Below are 21362 nucleotides of genomic sequence, written 5' to 3'. Positions count from 1 at the left end.
ACATTAAATGAAAAATGTAACATGCTTCTGATTGCTTTCCAAATCTTTTTGTTTTTGAGATCACGTTTGATGGTGAAAGTTTCTTAGCTTTGCTTCATAAGAAGCTTTGCTTCTTAGCTTTGCTTTTTTCATGGGGTTATCGGAGGCCTTTCAATATGCGGCTATGAATATTTTTGTTTTTGAATATAGAAATAATTTTAGTTGATGTTCGCTGTTGTTTTATATTATTTGCACCTTTTTTAGCATTAGTCTTGTAGAAGTTTGTAACAATTGTATTAGTCCTGTGGTGTTTTTATTTGATTTTTCGCTTGACCGAAAAATTTGATTTATGTTATGGAGACATAAATTATTGATTTGAGCGGTGGTTCTTAGAATTTTAATTCTAAGAACAAACGCAGTGGTAACTAGTCAGGTACCCCAATGTAAAGCTGATGAAATCCATCCAAATCTCACAGTAAAAAAGTTGTCTCGATTTTTTTTACGTTTGTTCAACTATGATTGAATTTGCATTTGAGTTTGCATTAGTGGGAGAAAAGATGTGAGCAAATTGTGCTTTGTGCTTTTATGACCAACTTTTTTTTCTTGTGAATTTTTGACGCGAGTTCGTCAATTTCGGTGTATCTGGTAAGATATGCGTATTTTCTCAATTTTATTCTTAGGGAAGAGCAATAATGTAGGGGATCAGTGTTATGCAAATGTTTATCACAAGTTGGCAAAATATTGCGTCCAAAATTGAATTTTTCATAAAGCTGGGGGGTGCTAACTTAACTTAGACGTTCAGTATGTTAATCAGACTAAAAGGCCTTATGACGAAGATATTAGAACAAGGTAAAACTTATTTCACAAACATTACTGTGATTGAGGCTTAAACATAATTGTGATTAATGGCTAGGTAAAAATTGTTATAGAGGCGATAACAAATTACTGTGATTGTTTTCGTTCAGTTAATTTATTGAAAACAAAAAACATTTTGGTCACGACTATTAGGGATCGGACGAGGAGGAGGAGGGGCAACGATGCGTAGGTGGCTGTGTGTAAAAGATTTGAAAGCATTAAAATAGTTTTAATCATTGCCTTCGCTTTAATTAATGGTGCTTTTCGTTTTTGTGACGGTGTTTTAGATTTTCTTGTCTGTGAATTTAGAGGTAAAGGTAGTTTTTCATTTATGCTTGACTGACTTTCGTCAGTAAGTTTTTCTTGATGATGTTAACTTAGCTAATCACAATCGTGATCTTAACTAAATGTCAACTATTTTGTTTATAATTAGACTTTGTTACATCAGAAAAGGCGCTTTATCTTAATGCTTCCTTCCTTTCTGATAAGTGACTTGATTTGTTAATTATGTTAAAATGATAAACTTTGATTTGCTTTGGGTATGCATTACTGTTTTGATATGGTTTGGAATCGCGTTTTGTTTGAAGTTACTTCTTTCGAAACCTCCTGATGAGTTCGAAAATACCACCCACCATATCTTTTCACACCACCATCACCCCATGGAACGAACCGAGTTGCTTCCCACGTTCAATGCAGCCGCGGACAAACAACGACCTCAATTACCACATTATTCTGCTATTACTTCAAGCAGTAATTCAAAATCTCTCGTTTAAACGAGAGTATATAGTTTGTCAAAAGGATAGTTTTGTGAAAATGATTTTAAAAAACTATTCGTGTTTCTTGCCTATTTTTATCAAAGCTTTTTGTTGCCATTTTTAATCGATCTCAAGCATATTGAATTTTAATAAACTTTGAGTTTGTACTATATTCCTTGAAGCTCTGAACTATAAGATCTATCCGTATTTGGTTATAAATATCTAAATTATTAGTAGAAATTATTTATTTGAAAATGTTAATAATTCAATTTATCCGTAAGGCGTCGTCAGTTTTATAGTCATTTGTTCACATTAGTTTGACGACTGTCTAATCATTGTTATCTTCATTCTTATCTATTTAAAGCTTTTATTTTTAAGGAAAAGCTTGTGATTTCTATGATTGATCCTCGTAGTTATTTCACTTTCGCCATTTTTATTTCGATCATTAGTTTGCACTTCAGAAGTGGAAGCAAGCTATTTCTTCCCAGTGAGTTGTACCTTTCATCAACCGAGTTAGGGTGAATGACGTGATTATTCAATCGCATCAGAAATTCAGTAAACTTGCTTTCTCGCCTCGACTGTGACTTGGAGATTATTTTCAGGTTGATTAAAATACTCCCAAAATGAGTTTCAATGACCTGCACAAGTTATGGCTCTGGAGCCGTAACTTATGTTAGGAGGGGAACTGAATGCTTTTTAAAAAGTCTGGCAATTTTTGTCTCACCAAATTTTGAGGCCTTTAAATCGGTCGAACTTTAAATCTGATAAACATGAGTGGCATTATATGAACACCCTTACAGAATGAAATGCTATTGCAAAACCGTTTTCTTAATAGTATGTTATACCCTCAGTTTTGTCAGCTATTATAGCGCTCCTAACTTGTTTTAACAATCCAGAGAATTTGGATTGTACTGGTGCTCGTTTGTTCTCGATTTTTTGTTTGAGCTTTTAAAACGGGATAAACAGGTAAAGCCCAAACAGGTAAACGGGATAAACAGGTGAGCATGAAGTTTCATTAGAGGATCTAAGTTGGCTGTAGTGGTATTTCAAGTGCTAACAGCAGTGAAGCTGCTGGGAAGCCCTACGTTAAAGGTGAAATGGTCATTTTTAATTGACGTTTTCACACTTTAGTTCTTTTCATGTTTGAGTTATATAAGTTGCTCTTTTTTTGAAATAATGTTCGTTGTTTAAAGCAATTGTGAGCCTTCGTAATTGAGTGGTTCAAAGGAAATCAAAGCCATCGTAGCTAAGTAGTTAATATATCAGGCTTACAAACGAGGTCTGGGTTTGAATCCCAGTGGGCTATTTTTTGTACCCATAAAACATAAGCTACGACTGAGTGTATGAAACATTTCGAAAGCAAGTTCGAGAGCAATTCATCCGACGCTAGTCCTTTTATTTTTTCGTTTTACTGCTCTAAGGGGGATTTAAAACAAAACCTATTACTTAAGGAGTGTTTGAATACCAAGTGATTAAATTTTGTGGTTATAAAACATTTTTGTTGATAAAAATACCAATTTTATCTTTTAATTTGTTGCATTTTTTTCATTTTTCTAAAATCTTGGACAACTTTGCTAGCCTATTATGACCTGACAGTTGTTTTTCGAGAATTGCTGTACTCATATTTGCGGAACAGTTTTTATCCTTGGGTTCATGTGCCTTTGTATTATTTGTTAATTTTAAGTTTTTTATTTAATGTGTGTTGAGCTTTTTTTCATGAATTGGCTTCAATTTTTTTAAATTAAATTCTCATGGGTGGTTTTAGTATGTACTAGTTATTTGACGGGTTTGTCTGTTGTGGGAGAGACGACTTTTGAACTCGTTTCCGGAATCCTTCCAGCTGATGTTTTTTGATCGGTAATTTTGATGGAGTGGGAAACAGGAAGTGACATGCGTGAAAACAATGTCTTTTTGCCAAATTGTTGAAGAGAAAGAAGAGAGTGGTTTTCTGTTCATGGCTTATTTTAAACAGAGGGAGGAAATTGGCACGAAAAAATTTTATGCTAAGCGAGATACTCATTTGTGGCATTTTCGAAGATGTTTTCTATGGTTTTTGGGGGAGTTGTGTGGTTCAAAAAAGTTGTTCTTGTTTTGTCTGCCTATCGATTTAATTGATTTTAATTTTGAATTGTTTTTGTGAAAGATTATTGAATAATTTTAAGCAAATTTTGGCCGATTTTCGTATTTCTGCATTTTCCATACTTTGTGGCTCGCGCTGTGGTTTTAATTTTCCTTGGTCAATTTTCAACAGAGCTATCCTATAGGCTTATGTCCGGTAATGTAAGGGGGCATTGAATGTTAAACGGGGCACTTTCCACCGAATTAAATATCTTGTTTTTTTTTCAGATTTTTTTGTGTTCTTAATATAATAGTTGGGAATTAGCATCTGTTATTTTATGAACATTTTTGCTCAAGATTTTCGTAGAGAACTATTTTTTGGCTTTCTTATTCATTTCCTTTTGATTTCCTTTCTTTACTCCGTATGAATTTGCTTACTCTTTGAAATCATTTGACTTCTCTCAGCTGTTTTCTCTCATTCTGCCTGCTGAAAGTGTTTTTAAATAACAGTTGCTCAGTAAAGTAATGTAAAATGAACAAAAATCGAATTCAAAAGTAGAAATGTGATAAACCCTTAAAGCCCAGGTCTATTTGCCCCGTTTTTGAACTTTGTTCTGATCACTCTTTTTTACCTGGTCTAATATTTATTGGTTGGGATACCGATCCCTGTATCCTGGCTTTGAGAAGCAGGAGTATGTCTTAACTACGAAATTCAATCAAATTAGCTCTCACTTTCCTAATGTTTCTTCTGTAGCTTGAATTTTTTGTTTAGTTTTTTAATTATGGAGGGGGGGGGGGGGGGGTTATGCGAGTCAACGGCGGCTATTTTGCGGCTATCTGCCGGGCATGCTTTACTATATATGATGAGATTAGTTTAATGTAATGTTTCCCCGAATTTTTAGGCAACAGTGAACTAAAAGTTCCGCAAAATTTCACCCTTGATAAAAGCTGCTTTTTAAATTCTACAAGCTAAAAACGGTATCAACTAACTTTGAGCTACTTAAAGCTTGTTTGAACTTATATTTTACTGAATGGATGAGAAGAGTTGTTTTATTTCAATAAACATTTGGTTTCGTTTTGCTCAAATTTCTGTTCTTTCATAGAGGATGGTATTGTGAATTCTGTTTATTTTTTTGTTTTTTTTTTAAAATAGATATTAGTATCTTGTGGATGATTTTGATTGTTTATCAATTGAAAGTAGTTCTCAAACATTTAACAAAGTGCAGAGAAATTAATAATCCTAACTTCTAGTAAAAACAAATATAAATTTTAACAATCAGTATTTATTTTAGGGAATCCCGAGATAGGAAAAAGGTGGTTTCAAAATAATTTTTACAAATTATATGAATAATCAGTACAAGATTGGTGAAAACGTCTAGTATCGCGTAACGGCCTTCGAAACAAAAATGAATTTTTTTTGCATGAACAGCACAAGCAGCAGGAATGTGCCACTTTAAAGTAGAAAAACAAAGCTTATATGTTTTTGGTTTTTACGTTTGATAATCTACAGCTTTACACTTATGCATGTCGAACTTGAATCAAATGTCGAACTTAGCTATCTGATAATTTTTGTGGAAAAGACTTTTTTTGCTCGCAATTGTATTGCTCACTCTGACAAATTAGCAGGCGTTTAGAAAATTGTAATATTCAACTTCAAAATTTTTTAGGAATTGCAATATAGAAAACGGAGAGAATATGATTTTATTGGCTTTCTTCATTTTTTATTGTGCTGGTCTCTTTGTGCACTCTTTATATAGGGAACTCCTTATATATTTCATTATACGCTCCTTTTGCTGCAGTATCTTACCTCTTAAAATATAATTGGAATGTTTTTTTTATAAAGGTATTCAACAAGCATAAAATTAGCAAGATAAAAACTTGACCACAATGTCCCAAAATGGAACAAAAATTAGCTCTCATTTTTGTAAAACGAAGTAGTTCTGTAGTTGTGGACTTATTTAAAGGACAATTGTATCGTTCAATTAAAACAGAATTTTGTCTGCTTTTAACTAGATAGAAAATCAACGAAATATCTTATATTATGGCGAAAACGGCTATATTATGCCTAAAAAAATAAAAGCTAGTTAATAGCCGCCCTCATCTCAGCCGGCTATTATAGCGCTCCTATTTTTACAATTCAAAGAATTTGAATTGTATTGGGGCGCTGTCTTTTTTTTTTAAGATCTGTTCACACATTTTCATGATTTTTGAAGTCAAATTGGAGTAGTGATTTTGGTCACGCCGAAACAGGAAATGGAGCGAAAAAGCGAGTGGTTTTGCGGCGTGAATTTTTCTCGCTCTAATTTTAAAGTAGAGTGAGAAAACTGTGTTTGAACAAAAATTCGGTTTCTCGGTAGTGGTTTTTTGTTCACATGCGGCAATTTCACTCTGATTTTTACTGTTTTTTCGATTTTTTGGATCGGATTTTTTTCAAAATGGTTTTCCCAATCCATTCACAGCTCATTCTAGGCCTAGTTTTTCGTTTGAATTAAATTTTCACTTCTCGCTAGTTGTTTTTTGACATTGATTTTCTGTTTTTTTTTTATTTTTTTTCTGGTTTTTTGAAAAATGGTTTTCTGATTTCATTCATAGTCCATTCTAGGTCTAGTTTTTCTCTTTAGTCAATGAAAATTCTTTGAATTGTACGTCAGGACTTGTCCTGCTATGTTTTTTACTTCGTCGAATAAAAAAATGTTTCGCTTTACCTCATTTTGCCGCTTTTTCAACATTTTGCGTGAAATCTTTTTGACTTCTCTAGGCTAGTTTCTCTCTTCTCTCATTCTGCTAAAAGTGATTTTCAACATCAGTTGCTCAGCAAAGCAATTCAAAATGAACAGAGCCAGTTTAAAAAATTGAAGTCAGAAGTAGAAATGGGATAAACCCATAAAGCACAATTTTAGATGCCCTCTATTTGAACTTCGTTCCTATAAGTCTTAGTTACCATCTCTAATGCTTATTGGTATTGATATTAGCCCCTGTAGCCTCTCTATAAGAAACAGAAGTACGTTATGTTCAACTACGAAATGCCATCAAAATAAATCGGACTTAAAAAATGTTTTTGTACAAAAATCTTTTTTTTTCAATATCTTCTATTCTTTCAATCCCAATCATGCTTATTGGAATCAACGGCGGCTATTTTCCGGCAATCTGCCGGGTATGTTTTTTTTTCTGCTGAAGTAGACCCAGAAATCTTTAAATGTTATCACCTGTGTTACTTTGTGATGCCCTCAAGAGAAGTCGAAAATTTTCCAACGAAAGATGTGGAGCTAACATAATTATCTCGTTTTCCTTTAATAAGGGGTTTAAAAAAGGATTAACAATGGTGAAAAATTTTTGCATAACTAAAAAATCGCGCCATAAATTTTCTTAGAGCGTTCTGTTGCTTTTTTCACTAATTTCATGGTGTGTTATACAGCTGCTGCTGGATAGATGAAAGTAAGCTCGCATTATTTCAGAAGACAAAGCTTTAGTTCTTACATTTTTAAGCCTGAAGCACATCAAGTTTGAAGTAAACACGAAACTGCGAAGGCATTTGTTTCTTACAGGAGTGACTAACTTAGACCGTGACAACGTGGGTGTGGTCGTGTTGCTTTCGCCAGTGTCGAGACCTGATCTAAAAGTGTGCATTGCTACTACTCACCTTCTTTTTAACCCCCGGAGAGGAGAGATCAAATTGTCACAGCTAGCACTTCTAATTGCCGAAATCAACAGCGTACGATTTTTGACTGCTCTCATTATTATACGTGATTTATGTACCCTTTGATAAAACAAAACTACGAGCAAAACTCGTACCAGCAAAGGTGTTTCTCGTATCAGGATGCATATCAATGGAAGAACCTTTAGAGAACGTTCAAGAAAGAGCTCAAAACATTTTTGTGCCAACCTTTTCGAGTCAGCAATCACTTTTGGATGAGCCCATTATTCAAAATATTTATTGAAAAAAACATTGAATCTCAACTAAATGTATCTGCAATAAATGCCAATGAAGGCAGTGTAAACAAATCTAAGTATTCTAATCAAGTTGAGCATATTGAGTTTATTGATCAAAACTTGCGTGTAAATTGAATGAATAGCTTATATTCAATGTGAGCCCAAAATCTTCTCATGAGTTTGCAGTCATAGTACCACATGGGTTCCTTTAAAATATAAGAATATAAAATTTAAGTGTTTCTGATTTTTTGTTTTTGTTTTAAGCTTTTTTAAATTTTCGTAGCTAGTTCGTTTCAGTCGCATTCCTCACAAACGAGTTTTTCATTTTTTGCTGTTGATTTTTAAGTATCAGGTCATTCAATATCATTTGGGACATGAAGCCATTGTCTTTTTTGAGCAAGTTGTCCGAAATATGTTCTTCTTGTTTAGATCGTCTCTAAAAATGGATCTTCCGGGGACGTCGCTGGCGATGGAACTGGCTGTCCATGCATTGTATGCGGAGATTTCAACAGCATCCCCTTTTCACCCCTCTACAACTTCATAACACAGGGTGCTCTCGACTACACGAAGTTCTCGGGGCCACAAATATCAGCACAGGAGACAAATAATAGTTCACACTCTTACCACAGTCAGCGGTACTTATCTTTACCTACATTAGGGGCGCCTTTGCTACCGGGTGTTGTGGGGTTGCAGGACAATTGCCAGTACGGTGAGGAGAGCTTTTCTTATAACAAAAATTGATATAATTGTTTTAAGTATCTTTAACTTTTTGGTTATTAATAGCCGCCCGCATCTTAGGCGGCTATTATCGCGTGCATATCTTTTTACAATCCGAAGATTTGGATTGTATTGGTGCCCTCCCTTTTAACGATTTTTAAGAGGAGTATTGGTGGAGCGTCTTTTTTGATCGGTATTTTTGTTGGAATGTATTTGAAACAGGAGTGAAATGCGTGAAAACAAAGTGTTTATTAACAGCCGCATAGCGATAGCTGGGGGATATTATTGACCTTCTCTTGGTTTTTATTTCATCAATATTTTTTTCCGACCACATGACGTCACAATCACTTCGAATCTGCTTTTGTGTTCATTCGTTTATGCAATTTCAACTGAATTGCATGTGTGACGTCATTTTTCGCTCTTAGTGGAGCGAGTTTTTTGTTCATGCGCGTGATTAAATTTTTGGTCACACTTGACTTACCTCACTCTCAAAAATGACTTCCTCAATTTGAAATTGACTTTTATTTACTTTTATTCAAAGAGATAAGGTCAAATGGGTGTGTATCACTCTAAATGAAGGTTATTTGAGATCAGCTAATAGAGGCAGCATTAACTTATACAGATTCTCTATCAAAAAATGTAACATCTCATCCTTTAATGAAAAGAGTAATTTCTTGGTCTGTCTTTTTTAATGTTTTTTTGAGACTGCAGATCTACGCAGCTATTGCGGCTATTTTCTGGCAATCTGCCAGCTATGTTGTTGAATTGCTAAAGAGTATAGAGAAGAGGAAGTGGTTTTCTGTTCATGTGGTTTTTTTAGAGAGAGCGAGAATTTAAGTGAAAAAACTTTTGTAAGCGAGTGATTGTTTTTTGATGACGTGTGGCATTTTTGAAGCAGTTTTTTAGATTGAACTCCAACCGTTTGCCCTGTATCGTTTACCCAATTAAGTAGTTCTACGTTTGTAAATAAATTTGATTCTATTTCAAGCTATTTTTTCTTACCAGTTTACCATGTTGACGCGTTTGTAGCAGCTGTAGTACTCTTCAAAATTTTATAGCATTTGGGGAATTCTGTGAGTCGAATTAGCTGTTTAATAGCCGCCGCCAGCTTCTCGGCATTTATTTAGTTGTTCTCTTTTTTTTTAATTTCGCTTTACCTTTTGATCACGTTTTTCGTTTAGCATAAGTCACGATTTTCACGCTTGACTTCTGACTTATTTCACTAACTGTTTCAACTGAATGGATTTAAAGTTGTTTCAGGTATCGAATTACGCAATGCAGTGAGTACGGTCATTGTCGAAAGTGCAAAATCAAAAGAACGGGATAAATCGATAAAGCCGGGCCATTAAGTTTTAGTGCATCAAAGTTCTTTAAAGCGATTGCCAGCTGGCGTTAGTATTATGCTTAAAAGCCTTCAGTTTAGAAGTTGACAAAAGTTCAAAGTTAGAATTTAACAGAATATGCAGAATTTACACACCTAATAAGATCACTTTGACACTTCAGAAATTCTGTAAATTTCCAACTATTACTTTTTCTTTTTCTGTTTCAATCCCAATGTGCGTCAAATGGGTCAACGGCGGCTATTTTCCGGCAATTTGCCGGCTGTGTTATCAGTCCGGTGTTTTTTAGCTACTTTTGGCTAGACCAAATTTTCATCTGACACGGATAGCATTAAATAGCAGAGCAGCTCGTAGAATCTTACGGCTCACTGGTCTCGTAGTATTCAGTTAACCCAAATTTTTTTGAGGATGTATAAGTTAATGGCGTGAGGGAAGGTTCAATCTTAAGAGTTTTACCCCCTCAGCCATCCCCTCCCCCCTCACTCACCTCCCCCATCTCTCCCATTGTTCGCCCTCCTCCTCTTGGCGATTTGGACCCCCCTCTCGTCCAGCCTTCTCAACCCTACCCCCCATTCGCTTGACCCCCAACGCTTGACTCCCCGCACTAAGCTCTGACCCCGCCCCAATGTATGCATACCTAAGCCCCAGATGTTTAATTTCGATGCCGACTAACTGCTCACCGGTTGTTTAAGAGTAATTCGCCCAACGGATATTTTTTTGGGATGAAGCATTGAAATCTGCTCTAGACCGTTGACATCGGTTTTCGAGTATTGGATTTTACTTTTAGCTTAGTTTTGTAGGAGTTGGGGAATCCTAACTTAATATTAAAATACGCTTTTCACTTTAAAACAATAGGTATGTTTTTTTACTGTAATGGAGGCATATAAAGAAATCAACTGTAATAAAGACAATCAACAATGCTTATGATGCTAAGACGTGGTTACATAAAAATCATGACTTCTACATTTCCGATTTCATTTTGAACGATTTGACTTTCGATTTACATGACTATACTTGATACAATGACCTCTAATTGCTACCCCCAAAATATTTCCGAGATAGAGATTTTTTGTTCACATGCAGTTTTAAAACTTTTCTTTTCAAATTTTTTTGTGAAGAAGTTTGATAATTAATTGCTCTCAAACGAAATTGTAGCAGTTATATTAGTCGTTGTTTTTTAATGCGATTTTTCGCTTGACCGATTTTTCGTCTGACGTATTTGAATTTTGGTCCTTAAAAAGGGATAAACAGTTAGACCCCGGCTGGCGTTAAGTTTCATTGGAGGCCCTTAGCCGCGTTTAGTTGTCCTTCAAGTGCTTAGTGATGTGAAGCCACTGACAGGGCCGTAGTTTAAGGTGAAAAGGTTATTTTTAGGAGTTTTTGAGCCCAAATTGCAATTTCGATTTTTTGATGACCAGTTTAAAATTGAGGCTGACTAAAGTTTTAATATGTCTTTTGCAGGACATAGGTACTTTTTATGACAATTTTTCAAGACAGTTTTTTTCAAGCTTTTTGACAATTTTCGTCATTTTTTGAGTTTTGACATCCTTAGTTGTCAAGGAACCTCCTCCAGAGTTTGGCAATAGGTTACGTAATAGTTTCTTATGGTAAGGGAATGGTTTTCAATTTTTCAACATCACGAAATCAAGCATTTTGACAAAACTTACAATTTTTTCATTTTTTGACATTTAGTTTTTGTTCAAGTTTTTCAGCCTCAGGGCTCCGTTTCTATCTGATAATAATTTACTGAATTAGTTTTATTGACCATGGATTAGTTTTCAATTTTTTAATATCTTGAATTATACCGTTTTTTGACAAAACTTGCAATTTTTTTTTAATTTTTTGACCTTTATTGTCATTATTCAAGTTTTTCGAGACCCAGGGGCCAGAAAACCTCCTTTAGGTTTTGATAATAAGTTACTAAATTTTTTTTATTGGCCATGAAATATGTTCAACTTTTAAATATCTTAAATTTTTGTAATTTTCAAGTTTTTCGAAAGTTTGTCGTTTTTAGGTTTCTCTTGCCCCAAGAACCAAAGAACCTCCTCTAGGGTTTTCTAACAGGTTACTATATGGTTTCTAGATGTAGAGAAATGTATTCCAAGATTATTATATCTCGAGTTTTAGCCTTTTTTTGACAAAACTTGCAATTTTCAATATTTTTGGACATTTGTCATTTTTGAAGTTTTTTCAGCCTCAGGGGCCAGAAAAACTCCGTTAGGTTTTGAGAACAGGTTACTGGAAAACTTGTTGGCCATGGAATAGTTTTCAATTTTTTCATAGGTTTCTCTAGCCTGAAGAGCCAAGGAACGAACCTCCTCTAGGATTTGATAATAGGTTACTGTTTATTTTGTAGCTGTAACGGAACGTTGGTTTTGATTTTTTTTTGTTTTTTTCCCGCACCAGGGGCCCAGGGTCCTCCAAGGTTTGATAATAAACTGCAGCATAGTTTCTAGAGTTAATCGAATTGTTATCAATATTTTATTGACTTGAGTTTTGCAATTTTTTGTAAATTTTCTGTAAAATTTATTATGTTTCAAGTTGATCGATCTTTATGAGCAGGTGAAACATAGTTTTGAAGGTATTAATAACATGAATTTTAGCAACATTTTGTTAAAAATTGCAATTATTTTTGTCCCTTTTATGAGTTAAACGATCATTACTGGCCAACGAAACTTTTTAAGTCTTGCAGATGGGCTACATGACAGAACTCAAGAGACATGGTTTTGGACATTTTTTTTCACTGCAAAATCTGGAAACTTTTCCAATTTTTTCAAAATTTTTACTTTTCAGTTTTCTATATGATATATTTACTAACTAGGCTAATGCCAACCGCTCGCCGGTCGTTTGAGAGCAATATGCCCAACGGTAGTCGGATATGTTTTTGGAATCTAACCGAATATACAGAATTTACACACCAAATAAGAACTTTGACTCGTTGAGAAATTTTGATAATTTTCTATCTCTTATTTTTAATAGCCGCCCTCATCTTCTCAGCCGGCTATTATAGCGCTCCTATTTTTTTTACTTCGTCGAATAAAAAAATGTTTCGCTTTACCTCATTTTGCCGCTTTTTCAACATTTTGCGTGATATCTTTTTGACTTCTCTAGGCTAGTTTCTCTCTTCTCTCATTCTGCTAAAAGTGATTTTGAACATCAGTTGCTCAGCAAAGCAATTCAAAATGAACAGAGTCAGTATAAAAAATTGAAGTCAGAAGTAGAAACGGGATAAACCCATAAAGCCCAATTTTAGATGCCCGCTATTTGAACGTCGTTCCTTTAAGTCTTATATACCATCTCTAATGCTTATTGGTATTGATAGTAGCCCCTGTAGCCTTTCTCTAAGAAACAGAAGTACGTTATGTTCAACTACGAAATGCCATCAAAATAAATCGGACTTAAAAAATTTTTTTGTACAAAAATCTTTTTTTTTCAATATCCTCTATTCTTTCAATCCCAATCATGCTTATTGGAATCAACGGCGGCTATTTTCCGGCAATCTGCCGGGTATGTTTCTTTTTCTGTTTCAATGCGTTCAGCGCAACAACGGCGGCTATTTTCCGGCAATTTGCTGGCTATATTTTAGTTATTTTGGTTGCCTTTCATTGTAATTGATTTGAACTTGAGCGGTTTCTAATAGCCGGAAAGCAATAGCTGGGACTATTATTGGCCTTCTATTGGTTTTTTTTACCTTTCAAAGATTTTTTAAATTTACTTTTGAGATTTTTTAAACTTTTTTTAACAATGAGAAGTCAAATTGTTCTGTTGATATTAGTCACGCTGGAATAGCAAGAGGAGCGGAAATTGAGAAGTTATAAAGCGTAACTTTTTTCAAGTGCTTTTTAAAGTGAAGTGAGAGAATGACAGAATGGTGTTTAAACAAATCTTTGGTTTTTGAGAGCGAATTTTGTTCACGTGCATCAATTTGACTTCTGTTTTTGCTGTTTTCATTATCATTTTTGTGGCGAATAGTTCTAGAAGGCAATACATTTTTTCTAATAATGCATAGTTGCGCTTGTTTAACCCTTCCTATAGTAAATAATGTGACGCTTTTTGTCTCCATGAATTGATTTTTTATTTTTGTCGTCCTTTTTGTTTGGTTATTTATTCTCATCACTGATAGATCTCAATGGCTCTTTTGAGGCATCTTCAGATTAATTTACTGATTTGAGTTGAAATTTTTGGTTTTAACAACATTAACACAAACTCTGCGCAAAAAAGTACCAATTTTTGATTGGTTTTCCATCTTTTTGTAGTTTTTTGTTCTGTCTTTTAGTCTCGATATGGACAGCTCTAGGTGGATCTCATTTTGAACTATGAAGATGGTGGATCTACGAATTTTGTTTTGTTGGTTTTTTTATAGTGTTCTGTTTTCGATTTGTTAGTGTTTTGTTTGTCTTTAGTTGACGTCTTTTTTGTTTTGTTTGTTGTCGGAGGCTGATATTGTTGTCTTCAGGTGCTTCAATTCATTGAATTGTATTTCAGGACTGTTTTGCTGTTTTTTAACGTCAATTTTATTGTTACGACCATATGACCTCATAAGTTCTTCAAATCTGCTTTACGTTCATTTGTTCATGCAATTTTAACTGAATTGCGTGCGTGACTTTATTTTTCACTCTTATTGGAGGAAGTTTTTGATCACATGTGACTTACCTCGCATCGGAGCAAAAAGCACGAGAAGCGGCAATAAGTTAAACAGATTCGTAATCAAAATATGATACATCAGTATTTTATCAAAAATTCCTTTTTTGCTTTTTTTTAGTTTTTTCTGCAGATCTACCAAGCTATTGCTGCGTCTTTTTGCCGATCTGCCAGTTATGTTGTTCTTATTTACTTCATTAAGCCGCCAATGTACGAAAAGGCACATTTCAACAAATTTTGCGTTTTGTGGAGACAAGTGACAATGTTTTGCCCTTTTCACGGTTCATATATAATTTTGCACGATGGAATTTAGTTACGCTAAACGTGGAAATAAGTTATTTATGTTTTAAAAAGGTTTGAGATTTGTAACTGGTATTCAAGGATAAATTTGACCCAATTCGACCATTTTGAGCACGTAGTTAGCCTAAAAGTTTGCCGAATTTTATTAGTAATTAATTCAGACCAAATTCATTGTTCTTGTGAACAATTGCGGAATCGCTAATTGTCTTAATCCACAATTAGTATCGAGAGGGACATGTGGAAACTAATGACTTATGGCGTGGAACTGAATTACAAAATATTGTTCAAGATTTTCACACTTGCCCCAAAAACATGTATCGTGAAATATGAGCACATATATCCAATGTCAAAGCAATTCTCGTAGTGTAACTAGTTTCCACACACGCTAACAACTCTAATCTTAAAACATGTATTGTACAAAAGTGGCAAAATCGAGTATATATAAATACTCGAGAAACGTGACATTGGCCACATAATGCAAAGGATTGAGGGAGGTGCAATTATTTGCATCATTTTCTTTCTCGAAATGCCCCCCCCCCATTTACTACCTGTACTATTACTGCCGTCCATTATGCAGCGGAGACAAAAAAGATCGCATTTTTGTGCGTTCTTATGGTGATAAATGAATTGCAGATAATGTTTTGTATTATGCAGCTGGTGAGAATGAAGACGATGACGGCTGTTGTGTTGTGAGACCAATGGGTCCTGTCCTCTCCCATAGATTGCAGCTGTCAAGTGTATACAGTCACCTATCAATCAAGTACCCCAACACACCTGAGCTCACTTCTTTTCATGAACGAAGCGAGGAGACGCTAGATTACATTTTCTACACTAAAGCGTCGCCACGCCACCAACCAATGGATTTTGGCAATGGTGATCTTTTTTTATAGCTGCGAAGCTGTAAGCTGAGCGTAGCTATATTGCGGTGCTCTTGGTTTTTTTACGACTCGAAGAGGAGTATTGGTTTTCTTAAGGTTTTTTTTTTTACCGGAAGTGCTATTCGTTCAGACGATGTTTTGACCTAAAAGCGAAAGTGAGTGAAATTGCAGTGTGAACTAATTTTTTCTGAGCGAGAGAAGTTTTTTGATCATGCGCTGCGTTTAGTGAATGACTTTTTGACATTGAAAAGTAGTTTTTGACTGAATAGCACATATAGATAACCGTTTTTAGCCGTTTTTTCGTCTAAGTGGCCTAGTTTTTTTTGCTTGTAATTTGGTTTTTTGTAGAAATAATTTTTAATCGATGCTATGTTGAAATGTAAACCCTGGAAATTGTTAACACAGTATTTTGCATAGCCTGAAATTGCGTTTCAAATGCGAAATTGGCACATATTTCTTGATTTTTTAGTTAATTTTTGGCTTTTTTTTCTATTAATTTCTTCATTTTTGGATCTTTTAGCTTTTTTTTGTCAAAAATCAGTTAATATGGCAACTTCCCTTTGATAATTCATATACTCAATGCCTCTTTCTACCTCGATGTAATTTTGTTTCATAAAATTGTACATTTGCTAATCCGATTTTCGTAGTTTTTTGCAATTTTTTTTCCGTTTTTTGTTTGTATTTTGCTTTTAATTACTAGAAATAGTATTTTGGGGAACATGAGGGACTTTAATTTTGTTTCAATAAAAATTCAATCATTTTTTGGTGTTAAGTTTTTGAAAAAAACAGATAATTCATTTTCATAAATACAGTCTTAAATATTTTTTGACCACTTTTTTGCAAAATGTTTCATTGTTTCGTATGTCTGAATTCTGCTTTTTCTTGTTTTATTCTGCTCAGCAAGCTGTATTTGTCTCGAATGACTCGTTGTCTTTTCTATGTCTCGAATGCTGATCAATGAAATGTACTCGTTTTTGATTTTTTTAAATTTGATTTTTAACTTTCAAAAATCAAGAATTGGTCTTTTTGTTACGGTGTTCCTAACATTGTGTCCATATTCTTCACATTCTCGTTTGTATCATTCGAGTTTTGTCCTGGCACCTACTTTTGTTTTCGTTAGATTGATTTTTTCAGTTGTTAAAAAATTGAATGAATTCAGCTTTTTCTTAGATCTTGGTTTCTTCGGTTTGCAATTGATTTAATTCAAAATAAGGCAGTACTGGGAGTTTGCTAGAAAGTCTTTTACAACATTTCGACTTATTACTATTCATTGCAATTTTATTCCGGGCGTGGTATTGTTTTTAGACGATTGTTTGCCTTTGAATATTATTCTGTTGCTTTTGTTTTTCTATGATTAATTTAATTTTTGAATTAGTATGAAATCTTGTTGTCTAGCATATATACAACAAGGAAGAATCATGTATTATTTTTGTTTTAATTGCCGTGATTAGAAATCTAATTGTAGTGGTTCTCTAATTCTTAAGTTTGAGCACTCTTTTTTGAATAATTTTGGCTTTCCTGTCTTTTTTTGAAAAGTTTTTATCTGCCGTTTGCTTTCGCGATCTTTTTGAGATTAGAATCATTAATTATCTGACGGCAATTGATGGCCCTGTCAGTTTTGTCAGGCTATCAGTTTTTTGACCATCCTAATTATTTCAGACTTTTTTAACGTTACCAAACGTTTTCAATAATAAAATTTTAATGCATTTTCTTTCTCTTGGTAAGTGGTTTAAATTTCACCGATTTTTAGATCAGACCTGTGGAGGTAATGAGTTAATGGTTTAATACAAAAGGTAATGGCTTCAGCTTTTTGTGAAGTTTTGGTGCTTCGAGTCGCTTCCGGAATTCTTCCGGCTATGTTATTTTGTTTCGTCGTCGGACGCTCTTTTTTCGTTTTACATTTGTTCACACATCAAAGCTGAAAAAGTCTATTTTTCTGAATGACTTCTTCCTCTCACTAAAGGCATTTGCGCGCGTGACGTCATTTCTCACTCGCTTTAGCGAAAGTTTTTAGGTTATTTGCGTGATTAGATTTTGATCATAAGTGACTTACCTCACTCAATAAAATGACTTTTGCACTTTAAAACTTAAGTTTAATTTGAATTTGTTTAAGGTCAAAGGAACTCATATGTGCAGTAAAGGTCCCTAATATGAGGCTTCTGTGGAATGAATTTTAACAAGCTTTATTAATTTATCGCTGAATGTCTTTAGCCGAGTTTTTTGAGCGGCGTCGATTTTTTTTTCAATTTAGATCTGTATCTGTTTCTATCTCTATTATATGGCACGCAGGTCTATTCTTTCGCAGCTATTCCGGCAATCTGCCGGCTATGTTATTGGTTGCAATTAATTTTCAAAATTTTTAGTTGAAATAAATCGAAACTCGAACATTAAATAAATAAAACTGAGTGAAAATTTAGTGTCTGTTTGTTGCTCCCCCTCGGTAGTTATTTGGCTATGACAAGTGTATTTACAGAATAAATCCTGTATATAATGTGAAACAATGGTAAGTCTAAACCTTCGATACAGATTAATTATGCCTACATAATTATAGTTTGGCCAAGCTGACTAAGGAGAACCGTGTTCAGACGCGGCTTCTCATGACCGCTATTTGTGTTATAATTGCATCATTGTTTTAGGAGGGAGAAATGAAAGCAGATTGATCCCTCTATGCCGGCTGGGACTTTTGACCAAAAATGAGCTGAAATCTAGAGGGGGTCTTCCGAATCGGCTCCAACCATCAGACCACCTGCCACTTATGTGCTCATTCCTGCTATCTAATTCTCCAAATCCTTAATCATCTTACCGCAAAGGGACTGTGTATCGATAACTGATACAAGGAAAGAAAGACATTTCATTGTGCAAGAAAATAAAGTCTGCTTTACAAACTGCCCTAGTTGCATATGGATCTAGTTTGGACCAACACTATCGTCCGCATGAAGTGCAATCTTGGGTGGGGCGAAGCTGTCCTGATCAATCAGATTCCCACTCGCAAAACTCAGACCTGACGTGCTAATGCCGTAATTTGAGCAGACCTGATCCAAGCAATCGGGTAATCCGTTAAATCGATCCACAGAGCTTATTTTGATTTCTGTAAATGAGCCGATGAATTGATATTTTTCCATACAAGTTATGAGTTTTTAATTTTTGTTCAAACTGCGGTTCAAGAAATCTATTTTAACATTACAATTTTGACAATGATATTTTGAAAACTAGCTGGATTTGAGCAGTATTAGCAGCTAAGATCACAGATGAAGACAAAAACTTAATTTGATGCAGTTGCTATGAACTAAACAAGGAATTTTGTTTCAGTTGACTTAAAATAATCATGACGTCCGAGAACTAAAACTAAATCTTTTTTAAATTGCTCTGAAGCCAAGTATGTAGCATCTATGTTACTCCTGCGGTCTCTTTTATTGCAATTTTTGTACTTGGTCAATTTTTTGTCTGACGCTTTTGACTTGTCCTCAAGAGTGGTATAAAAAGTCAAATTACGAAGGGCATTAAGTCATTAAGCATCGCTCTTAGAGCTTTATGCTAGTCTCTAAATGTTCAATCCAACGAAGCCGCTGAGAAGACTTAAATTAATGGTGTGTGAAGGACAGTTTTTTCGCGGTTTAGACACCTCAGTGCACACCCTACCTGTTCGCCCCACCCTTTGTAAACCCCCATAGCGCCCCTCACGCTTGGCCCCTCTCCTTGCCACGCTCAGCCCTCACTCAAACCCTTTCCCCTCCCCCTCAAAGAGAAAATCTTGTACTCACCTCTCCTAAGCTTACGTGTGTGACTTCTTTTTTGCTCCTAGTGGAGCGAGTTTTCTTTATTCGTGTGATTAAGTTTCTGATCACACGTGACTTACCTCACACAAAAGTGACTTCTTCCTAAAGTTTACTTTTCTTTACTTCAATTCAAAGAGATAAGGTCAAGAGTGTGTCGCTGTAATTAAATGTTGTTTGGATCAGCTATTAGAAGCAGCCGTAAGTTCAACAGAATCTTATCAAATTATAACATCTCAGCATTTAATGAAAAGTTATTTTTTTTTCGTCTGTTTTTTACTATCTTTTTGAGAGCGCACAGCTACGAAGCTATTACGGGTCTTTTCTGGCAACATACCAGCTTTGTTAATTCGTATTTTAATCAGCGTTTTTTCTTTGTGGCATTTTATTTTGAAAGCCAAGTGGAATGAAAACCATAACTTCTTTAATTGCGCTCGATCGAAGTTTGAAGCAATTATTTTAAACGTGTCACTTTTTTGATGCAAAGTTTTTGCTTGGTCATCTTTTCACTTTTCTAGTGCATTGTTTGCTTTTTTGTAAATTTTTCATGCGTGGCTTCTTAACTTATTCGGGATTTAGTTTGCGCTGATTCCTAAAGTCTGTTGCTATCGTAAATGGAGTTCTAAGCGAAGAAGTAGCAAAGACGGTCTGGCGTAGTGGTGAAGATGTCAGACTGCCATCCGGGAGGTGGTGGGTTTAAATTGCTCTGTTTTCGGGTTTTTGCACCCACAAAAAATTCTAAGCTACACACCCCCTTCTTACTATCCCTATTCTAAGCTACACCACCCAATTATATTGAACCTTTCTGTCGTTGAGAGCTAATCTTCCGACGTTAGCCGTTTTATGTCAGTTTTTTTTACTGCACGCTGAGCGTAGCTATATTGCGGTATTCTGGGTTTTTAGTAACCCAAGTTGTGGAGATTGGTTTTCTATTGGTTGTCTTCTGTTTTCACGAACCGACATTGAGATTTGGTTTCCTATCTTTTTTGTTTACCACCTGACGGCGAAATTGTTTTTCGATAGTTTTGATACTAGATTGGTTTTAGTCGGTTGACCTCGATTTACCTCACTCAGAGAAAATTATTTACCTCACTCAGAAGTAGTTTTTACACCGAAATTCAGTTGAGGACAGGTTCAGTAATATTAAGGTGAAAAGATAATTTGAGGAATATTTGCGACCCCACTTTCTCTCCCTTTTTCTAAGCCCCAACCAGCTGACGTGCTCCTTTTGACGCCCTGTAGGCTAACTAACTGAAAAATGCGAAAATTTTTGATGTCTAAATTGAAGATCTTCTGAGTACTTATAATCTCTTATTGGGGCAATTTTCAAGTTATTTCTGTTTATGGTTTCACATTTTGGATTCAGAGTTTTCGGGCTATTTATTTTATAGGTGCAGTTTGTTAAGACACACTAGGTAGTGGTATTCAAGTTACAAACAAAACGGTCAAGGTGAGCAGGTTTTGATCCATTTTGGCTCAATTCAATTTTCTTAACTGAAAAATGTTTGTCTACGTTTTTAATGTGTCTAGTTCGTCTCACGTTAATTTTTTTCAAAAATTTTTAAGCCAATGAATTAGTTCACGTGTTTATGCGGCTGTTTTCTGCTATTTCGTTGCAATTTATTTGCAGGTTAGAGAAGCCAGGGCTAGGTTGACTTTGAAGTTCAAATGTGATCTTTTTTTAAGTCATAAACGTCTAGCCTTTATCTCTAAACGAGTTCTTTTAATATCCGCGAAGCGATATCGGATATTATTGGGGACATCATGGTTTTTACATTTCAAAAATTTTGAATTGTATTGGGGCGATCTCTTTTAAAGCTATGTTCACACATTTTCATGATTTTTGAAGTCAAATAGGAGTAGTGATTTGGGCACGCCGAAAAAGGAAGTGGAGCGGAAAAGCGAGTGGTTTTGTGGCGTGTATTTTTTTTTCACTTTAATTTTAAAGTAGAGTGAGAAAACGATGTCTGACCAAAAATTCGCTTTCTAGCTAGTTGTTTTGTTCACATGCGGCAATTTGACTTAGATTTTTACTGTTTTTTTTTTTTTTCATTTTTTGGCTCGGATTTTTTTCTAAAGCGTTTTTTCATTCCATTCATACTTCATTCTAGACCTAGTTTTCTGTTTGAACCAAGT

General features: G+C 34.8%; 1 protein-coding gene across 1 annotated transcript in view; it reads left to right on the top strand.

Moving 5' to 3' along the window:
• The window catches only part of LOC142352288 (protein angel homolog 2-like), a 49257-nt gene extending 30606 nt beyond the window's left edge, over window positions 1-18651 (top strand). Inside the window, exons 5-8 of the mRNA XM_075404790.1 lie at window positions 7193-7359; window positions 8007-8286; window positions 15230-15448; window positions 18090-18651. Of these exons, the coding sequence (XP_075260905.1) occupies window positions 7193-7359; window positions 8007-8286; window positions 15230-15448; window positions 18090-18247 (824 nt within the window). The 3' untranslated portion in view covers window positions 18248-18651. The remainder of the gene's footprint in view (window positions 1-7192; window positions 7360-8006; window positions 8287-15229; window positions 15449-18089) is intronic.
• Window positions 18652-21362: the final 2711 nt, after the last annotated feature.

Source organism: Convolutriloba macropyga, chromosome 13, assembly GCF_964194025.1.
Source record: "Convolutriloba macropyga chromosome 13, txConMacr16.3, whole genome shotgun sequence".
NCBI classification, from domain to species: domain Eukaryota; kingdom Metazoa; phylum Xenacoelomorpha; order Acoela; family Convolutidae; genus Convolutriloba; species Convolutriloba macropyga.
The sequence above is the reverse complement of the archived record's forward strand: the minus strand, read 5'-3'. Positions and strand labels throughout refer to the sequence as shown.